A 9647-nucleotide genomic window follows, 5' to 3' on the forward strand; every position below is an offset into this window, starting at 1 on the left:
TGGCCTGTGGTCTGGTCTCTAAGTAGCATCCCGCAAACATACAAAAACAATTTTACCAGTTAGGGAAACAACGAAACGCCTCTAAGCCTATACCTCCTTTGGAGCATGCTGCTATGGATTCCTTTCTCGCATTTTCTGTGAAAGAGAATGTGACAAAATGAGTTTGATAACCTTGTGAGCATGTCTCATTTCTCACATAATGTGGATTATAGTACTTTTTTTTATAGCCCATGCTGTTTGTTCCCCAGCTCACCAGACTATAACTGCATTGTCCAATAACATGTGGCTAAGGGGACATTGTAGTTCAGTGTACATATGTATATTGTTTATTGTATATTGATAACTTGAAGTAAGGTTGCTATTCATTGTCTTTAAAGTGAAGCCAGGGGGATTATGGGTAGGGATCAGGTTGCCATGTGCCTGAGTAGGAAAACTAATTAGTGTTCATTGTTCTCACCAGGCTAGTCCAGACAGGCCATCTAACAGGGGAGGTTCTCTGAAAGGACAGCTCATCTTCACTCCCCTGTCCAACACCCCCCTTCCCAGTCCAGCACTGACCAATGGTTAAGTAGAATAGACGCATGGGTTTGCCCAGGGAGGGGAAAGACTGTGGAAATTAGACCTGTGATATATAAGGAACAACTCCAGGGGGGAAGGGTGTTCATGCTTGGATTTCATTCAGGAAGGTGCAAGATGGAGTTTTGAATTGTCGTTTTCTAACTCGAGTCTATATATGCAGCTGAGAGGGATCTATGGGTCATGAAGTCTGGACAGCAGGTGACTATAATTCCTGAAGCTATTGGGGTAAGGACAGATGATGTGGTAAATCTGCCTGGCATTTATTTACTGTGTGTATATAACATTCTAGTGTTGTTTGTATGACAATAAATATACTGTTGTATTTTTATAACTGCATTTTGCCTGAGTGACCATACGAATCCTAGAAGGTACTGGGTAGCACTGGGCCAGATATACCCGGTATCTTCACATTTTTGGTGGCAAGCAGTGTCACTCAGTCCCAGGTTCTCTCTGGGTAGAGCTGCAGGGGAACTGTATCGTGATACATTCCAGGGCTCTGCAAAGCGGTTAGCACTAGAAACCAGTTACCACATTATCCCGAACTTACTCCTAAAGATTTTAAGGTAGAAAGTGTCACGAGAAGCGCTGTGGGCTTTAGGCGAGGGAAGATGCCGCCTAAGTGCCGATTTGATAAGGGGAAGCGCACCCCGCCAGAGGAGAGCGGAAGATGGAACCGTGTCTCAAAGAAAGGAAATCACAGTGAGGTAATCCCTGGAAGTAAAATGGTTGTGAGCTCTAGGAACAAGAGAGCAGATCACAGCCCAGTGTTGAAAAAGTTCCCAAAGGAAGGGATGAAGCAGTCCAGTACACCCAGGAGAAAGGTGTACTGGGACGAAGGACTGTGGGAGTGTCTGCAGGGGATATGGATGTGTTGCACCACCCCACCACAATGCAGCACATTTTGGATTATTGGGATGAGGAGTGCCCAAAGAAGAAACCAGTCTACAGGAGAAATTAGAGAACCTGTTGGATGTGTTCCTAATGTTGAAAGAGGAGGCAAGTGCCTGTAATTTTCGGGATGAACCAGAATGGGATGATTTTACACATGAAGTTATTTGTACTATGCAGAATCTGGCCAAGGGAGAATCCAGATACAACAATAATCAGCAGTACAAACCAGATGGAAATGGACTGTTACAGCACAGGGACATACCTGATAAATCCCCTGCAAATGTACTAATAGAATCTGTCTCATTAGCAGATTCTACAGATCCACTAGAGACAATGAGTATGGAGGAGCTGATAGTGGAATGCCAGATCCGGGGTGTACCTTACCTGTATGGCACGCACAGGGATATCCTCAAACATCTTTTAAAAGATCAGGAGAATCCCATCAATGCCTTCAGTGTCTATAGGAAATGGATGCTCACTTTAGGTCCCCACACACCTCTCTGGGAACAAATGCAATGTCTGCAACAGAGTTTTGAAGAAGCAGAGGATGAGGTATGGCGGCAAGGATTTACGGACACTGAAATGTGGCAGGATCAGTGTTATCGAGTGAATACTGAAAAATGCCAATTGGAATATCTTTTGTCACACTCTAAAAAAATGGCTGCTCAGTCTGTTAATCAGGGGGAGGGCCATCCCAGTGGATTATACACAGTTGCCCAAACTACTATCTTGGGGGAGACTGGAGAAGAACTGCTTGGTGAGGATGTTGTACCTCTGAAAGGATTAGGAGAAATCCTCCCATTTGGTGACTTGGATGGAGAAGAGCTACCAAGTAAGTACCATGTAGTAGCATCTTCTGATAATTTGCCAGTGTTATTGGCACCTGAGACTGTGTCTGAGTTAGAACAGAATTACAGAAAAGACCAGTTATTCACCCCTGTCGTGTCTGATTATGTTTTATCTAATGAAGTAACGCAGGATACCGTATGTGTGCTCTCCGGGGCAAGTGATGTACAGCTGTACCCAATTGTGACAGAAGAGAATCATAAACTTGCTCAACATATGATCTCAGCAGAAATCATGATTACAGACTGTATGACAAAATTAATGGGAGAGGATAATAGAATTGTAATTGCAGGGGCCACTACCATGGGGCCCTGGGAAAACTACTCCTACACCTTTCCCTATGCAGAATTGGCAGATGAGGAGATATTGACTGAGTGGGTGTCTGAGGGGGCACCAGTACAGCAAGACTCACCAGCCCCACAAGCTTTGATGCATCGCACTCAAGCTCCAAATCTGGGAATCCAGGACCCAATACCAGAGGCCTGCACTGGACCATCCACTCTGGTTTGCTGCCATGAGGACAAGTCTGTGTCAAATGAGGATTCACACTACCCTGATGCGCCAGAGGTGAGGGAAGTAGTGCAACAGTTGGGTGTGGTAGCGGGGGAGGGGAGATGCACACCAACATACTTACAGGGGCACCCACAAGTGGTTTGGGAGGGGGACAGAGGATTCCCCAGCAGCAAAGAATTAATGGAGCCCCCATGTTTGCCTGCCACTGGGCAGTTGTCCCTTGAGTGTTTGGGGGAGGGGGGATTGGATCTTTGCCATAAACAAATGGACAAGGAGCCAGAAAGTTTGCCTGCCACTTGGCAGTTTTCACTCAAATATATGGGGGAGGGGAGCATGGTCTCCAGAAACAGAGGACAGGCCAAGGGACTATTTGCAGTTGGGCAATTAAGGGTGGATAAGGCACCCAAGGGATGTTGTACTACAACTCTCCTACCATGAATGTATGCACCGGAGTGGCCCAGTTTTATTGTTGTCTCATCTTATGACACAGGGCAGCATAAACCCCCACTCCAGCTGGGTGGGATGATATCCCTGCAGCCATGGGACCCTGTGGGAGATTGAGGAACTGTGTAGTGCTGTCTACCTTGCCATCAGACCCAGGAGAAACCACAGCAGGCCAGAGATTTTGGACTTGGGGGAGAAAGGTTTACTTGTAGCAAGGGAGCCACTGGGGAACAAGGGCTAAAAAAGTAGGGGAGGTATATGTGATGAAATGAGTTTGATAACCCTGTGAGCATGTCTCATTTCTCACATAATGTGGATTATAGTACTTTTTATAGCCCATGCTGTTTGTTCCCCAGCTCACCAGACTACAACTGCATTGTCCAATAACATGTGGCTAAGGGGACATTGTAGTTCAGTGTACATATGTATATTGTTTATTGTATATTGATAACTTGAAGTAAGGTTGCTATTCATTGTCTTTAAAGTGAAGCCAGGGGGATTATGGGTAGGGATCAGGTTGCCATGTGCCTGAGTAGGAAAACTAATTAGTGTCCATTGTTCTCACCAGGCTAGTCCAGACAGGCCATCTAACAGGGGAGGTTCTCTGAAAGGACAGCTCATCTTCACTCCCCTGTCCAACCCCCCCCCCCCCCAGTCCAGCACTGACCAATGGTTAAGTAGAATAGATGCAGGGGTTTGCCCAGGGAGGGGAAAGACTGTGGAAATTAGACCTGTGATATATAAGGAACAACTCCAGTGGGGAAGGGTGTTCATGCTTGGATTTCATTCAGGAAGGTGCAAGATGGAGTTTTGAATTGTCGTTTTCTAACTCGAGTCTATATATGCAGCTGAGAGGGATCCATGGGTCATGAAGTCTGGACAGCAGGTGACTATAATTCCTGAAGCTATTGGGGTAAGGGACAGAGGATGTGGTAAATCTGCCTGGCATTTATTTACTGTGTGTATATAATATTCTAGTGTTGTTTGTATGACAATAAATATACTGTTGTATTTTTATAACTGCATTTTGCCTGAGTGACCATACGAATCCTAGAAGGTACTGGGTAGCACTGGGCCAGATATACCCGGTATCTTCACAGAGAACATATCCACGTAATAAACTTTACGAATCTTATCCCTTACGCTTGGGCGAATTAAAGTGAGAAGAACCGTGTTTTTGTTAGGAACTCCCTAGCCAGCACAATAAAACTCGGAGTCTACTCCGAAAGCCTGGTGTTCGCTGGAGCCCCTAGTGGTGGGGACAGACTTGGCCGCAGGCTGACAGAGGGTCGAGAATCGTATACTGGCTAAGGAGAACCCAAAAGTGGAGTGATTGGCGGACAGCAGCGTGGGGTTCAGGCAGAGTAAACCAAGGTCAGAGGTCACAAGCACAGGTTCGGAATCCAGGGACAAGCGAAAGGTCAGGGACACTGGCGGAGGAGCAGAATCCGGTATTCAGGCAAATGGTCAGGGTCAGAAGCGTAGCTTCAAGGTCCAGGAACAAGCGAGGGTCATACACGGAAAGTCAGTCACAGGTTTAACACCAAGCAGAGAGAGAACAAGCAGGCAGCAGAACTGTGAACAGGACGCTATAACCGGCAGTGAGGCTCTGATCTCACTGCCTTAAATAGCACTAGGAGCCAATCAGGACAGAGGAGGGTAGGGCTGAGAATCAGCCTCAAGAGGCAGCTAATTAATCACTAGCCAGAACTAGCATAGGAAATAACACAACCAGGAAGCATGTATAAAAATAAAAGTGAACAGTTTAAATCATATAGGAGCTCCCCCTGGTGTTGGAGGATGTCCCTACACTCTCCTACATCTATGCCACAAGGATAATAACAGAGCACAGAATCTAAAGCACCCGCCCGGCTGCTAGTTCACGCTAGGATGTGACATACAGCCGCTGCTCGTGACAGTTTTCACATTTAACTAACATTACCGGTCAAACAGTTCCTGGATCTGCTTGTCTATGTGAACTCTTTGCTCCTTTAAAGTACTGGATCAAAATCCTTATTAGCTTGCGCGATCCCTGCTCTGAACTGAAGAGCCCTCACTCGTTGTTGATCTAGGTGGACTGAGTGTGTGCGTTGACTGCGTGGTGCAAATTTCATGCTCACCCACTTACCCCGCTTGGCATTCCGTGTTCGCTTCTTGCGCTGCCGCCACTGTGGACTCCTGATTACTCTCCTCCGACCGTTTCTCACTGGGCCCGGGCCGAACTTCTGTATTGATTGCAGCCTGCGAAACTGAGACAGAGGAACCATTCAGCATTTCTTGAGCAACAGAGAGGTAACTCCTCTATCCTGACCTGGCAGGAGTGACAATGTCTGTAAGGCAGATTGTATCTGCTGCGGGGAAGAAATGGGCACTGTGAAACCCGGGGCTGGAGGGGTTCTTGAATCGGATATAGGGGGTAGGGGGTAGGTCTAGCTGAGGATCAGGGTAAGGATGGAACCTTCCCTTTCTGGACAGCCTTGAAGGGGGATCGTACAAATGGTGAGAACTGGGGGGTGAGTAAGGGGTGGCCCAACTGGAAGCATCGCCGGGTGAAACTGCCATGTCGTGAGGCGAGTAGGTTCGGTGCCTGCTGGCTGCAACTGAGGACCTGGGTGGGTTCAGAAAGATAGGTGGGGGAAAAGGCCAGGTTTGGGAGGTACTCGGAGGGGTGGATGATGTTTGTGGGTTTTTAGCTGATGTGCAATGTGGCCAGTTGTGTTCAATGGTAGGGGCCTGCCGGGCCATGCAAAGGGAACCCGGTCCATGTTCTCCATGTGCGTTTATTGGGGGGGCATGACCAAGGGTAAAAGGAGGCCCTCTAGATTGTGACTCAAGTGAGAATAAAAATGGGGAGTCATGAGGGGACTGTTGCTGCCTGGAAGCTTGAGGCTTTCCCTGTCTAACGGCCCATGGGGATGGTGGAGGGTCAAAAGAGAGGGACACAAGTGGTGGAGGGCGTGTGGTAGGTAACCAAGGGCCACCTTTAGTGTTCCTTCACAGGAGTGGGCTGGGGGGTGAAGGAATGTCAGTCTTAATGGATGACCTCAGGGAAAATTTTAAAATCAGGGTGCAAACTTCATTACCGAACTGGAGAGGAATCACTGTAGATGCTCTCAGGGAGTCAGCTATAGAACACGATAGAAATATAAATAAACAGAAAAAGACACGAAGTGATAGGTTAATGATGGTAAGTATCCAAGCACTAGAGGGACTGTTCACACGACCACAGTATAACAACACCTGGTTTAAGGAAAAGAAACAACATGAGTTGAAGAAGTGTTTTAGATGCACTAAAACAGGACACCTAGCAAAGGACTGTACAATGACAAGAGCGGAAGCAAAGAGACTTGGGCCACCTAAGGGGGAATTACAGAGACCCACAGAAAAGGCACACACAAGTCTCAGAGGTTTCTCAACAATAGGTCATTGTAACACTCTGTTAGTTGCAGTGGCTATATAAGTATATTTTGTTGTTATTGCTTGTTTGTTTTATGTTGTCTTGTGTTTACTTCCCTGATCGCTGGCAGAGGGTAAGGAATGAAAATATTTGTTTTCTTTGTTGTTTGAAAATAACTATCTTGTTCTTCTCTTTTCATCGATGAGGACAAACAAAAGAAATATATGCTTAGTGATTAAGGGGATTAATAGAGGAGTGGAAAAATTTCTCTTGAAAGACAAATTAACAATAGGTCATTGTAACACTCTGTTAGTTGCAGTGGCTCATGATAATTTAAATGGCTGAGACTCATTATTCAAAACAAAGTATGAGAAACTAAGGGCTAGATTTACTAACGGGCGTGTTTGATCAGCCACGCATCGCCGCATTTTTCCGGTGGGTTTGCATGTCAAACAGCCGGATTTACTAATGGGCGAGTTTCAGCTTCAAGTTGAAGCCGCCAGCGATGTCACAGCGGCTTTGAATGGAACATGGCGCTTTTGCTTTAAATCACGGCGGTTTCGTGTGATGGCGGGTTTTTTGAAAAAAGCACCTGTATCATGGCGTTTTACTATTGGCTACTTTCAATGTCAGGAGATTTGACATCACAAGCCCTATATAAAGCACTGGCTTGCCACTTTTTCTTTGATAGGGTTTTGAGGAGAAAAGAGATAGGCGCTTGGAGGATTTTGGATTGTTGAGAGTTGGTTTTGAGGGGTCTTGTGCAGCGATTTCTGATTGGGGTGTGAGTAGTCCTGTGTTCTTTTACAGTCTTGTGCCTTTATTTTCTGATTTAATTTCTATCTTGTATTTATTGTATTTGTCTAGTCCTTTGTCTCTGTTACTTGTGTGTGAGTGTGTTGTATGTGTTTCAGTAGTTAGTCTAGTTTGTCCTTTGTGTTTGTCAGTACTTCAGTGTTACTTGTTTTTGTGTATTACTTGTGATTATGGCCAGAGATAGGAGGGGCAGAGGCTGAGGAGAGGGAGATGGAGCCGGAGGGGACAGAGGAAGGTGAGGAAGGGTTAGAGGAGACAGGACAGGGCAAGAAGACAAAGTCAGGGAGAAATGTGAGATTTTCTCATGACGAGAATTGTGTGCTGGTGCACAATATTGTTCCCTGCTACAAAATAATTTTAGGGAACCTGGCAGCCCGTACTTCGCTCAGGCGGCGTCATCAATTATGGGGACAAATATGTGAGGCCGTGAACGCGGTGGGGCCATTAAAGCAGTCAGTGGCACAATGCCGCAAAAGATTTTCCGTTATAAAGAGGAGATTTAAGGAAAAATTGGCTGATGAAAGGAAGGCAGCAAGATGAACAGGTGATGGACCCCCACTTCGTGCGGAATACACCACATATGAGGAGGAGCTGCGGCAGATACTGACCTGGGAAATTGTAGAGGGGGTCAATGTGCAGGATACAGATGCACCTTCGTTTGGCCAACCAGCTGGTGAGTTATTTGCAAATTTTACTCTAACAGTTTTGCAAGTACACATGACTTATTTTAAAAATGTATTTGTTTTTTTTCTAAACACATTTTTCAAATATACTGTATATATTTCAAATGATTGTCGCTGCAAATACATTGTGTGCTTTTTATAGTACATCCAGATTCGCCTGTAAGAGACTTCACTCCGATTCCAAGGTCTACTCCTCCACCTTCTGTGAGAGATTCTGCCCCTGAAGAACAAGCAGGTGCGTGTAGTCTGTTTGGGGGAGAAACAATGGTGTTAGATGTTTTTATGTGCAAATGTTAGTGTACATGTTATATATCTTGATTTTTATATGGTTTGCAATCAAAACATCATGTACTACACAGAGGGAGAACTTAAATAATAATAGCTTACCCAAAAGCAGTCTTTTGCTGCCAGCACCATCATATATGTGTATCCAAATAATTTGCTTTTCTATCCCCCTCACCCAAACATAGTCCAAATGAGAATGTTTATTCAAAAGAAAAAAATTGCATCCTTAAGCAGGTTGCATAGGACAAGTAATCAGGAATGCAAACATTGTTAAACAATTTGTAGCTGAAAAAGATTATTCTTTTCTATCCAGTGTCCAGAATGCAATATACAAACATATTATATCCTATATACTTACCGTGATTTCTCAAACACAGGTCTGTCTTCATATCAGCCAGCTCAGCGGGAGTCCTTGAAAATGTCACCGCGCACAGCGGATGAAAGAGTGATCACCCTCCAAGTTGTTGATGCCCCTGTGTCTACCCTCCAGGAGCAATCACCTGGACCTGTAGAACAAACCGAAGAGCAGCAAACTGCACCTCCTACATTGGATACAGGGAGAGAAACGGCCCAATCAATTGAAAAATTCCAACTACTGCAATCCCAGTTCATGGACACACAAACAAGGCATATGTCGCTTATTGTGGGGCATTTGAGGCGTGCACACCGCAGTAATAGTCAGATACCTGCTGCGTTAAATCGTATTGCTACAGCTATTGAGCAATCTAGTGTAACGATGGTCCAAATGACTGGTGCTGTGGAGGCATTACACACAACTGTAAGGGAGGTGAATGCTAATGTAAATAGAATGGCAGGGCAAATTCACCATAAATTAATGTACCGTTTCCCGGTACCAATCTCATCGGCCACAACCAGTACCGCTAGCACGCCTATTAGATCAGTCCAGAGTACACATCCAAGGAGAGGTGCTCGCACCAGGGGTGGCTGAGGGAGAGGAGAGAGTGTCTCCAGAGGTGCAGATGCACCTGCCAAAAGGTGTAGGTAGCCTAATGCTTGTGGTTTATGTTTAAAATTGTTAAAAACTAATGTTTTCTATACCACACCTGTTCCATTTTGAGTCTTGATTAAATGTTTTTGCACTTTCTCAAGCCTGTTACTGCACAGGTACACGTATGTAAAAAGCCCTTTATATATTTTTATGAATGTGTATGCAATGGTCATTTTCAGTCTAT

At 45.4% G+C, this 9647-nt stretch overlaps 1 protein-coding gene across 2 annotated transcripts; it reads left to right on the top strand.

The window, feature by feature from the left end:
- Positions 1–1553: 1553 nt before the first annotated feature.
- On the top strand, positions 1554–9647 carry LOC142097915 (uncharacterized). Of its 2 annotated transcripts, XM_075180158.1 has the most exons (3): positions 1554–8159; positions 8312–8404; positions 8832–9647. In XM_075180158.1, exon 1 carries the CDS (start codon positions 1561–1563, stop codon positions 3265–3267), a length of 1707 nt encoding a protein of 568 aa, XP_075036259.1. In that variant the 5' UTR covers positions 1554–1560; the 3' UTR covers positions 3268–8159; positions 8312–8404; positions 8832–9647. The 2 variants fall into 2 exon arrangements, with proteins under 2 accessions (XP_075036259.1, XP_075036258.1); XM_075180157.1 differs by having other exon boundaries at positions 1554–8404.

Source organism: Mixophyes fleayi, chromosome 7 (assembly GCF_038048845.1).
Source record: "Mixophyes fleayi isolate aMixFle1 chromosome 7, aMixFle1.hap1, whole genome shotgun sequence".
NCBI lineage: Eukaryota > Metazoa > Chordata > Amphibia > Anura > Limnodynastidae > Mixophyes > Mixophyes fleayi.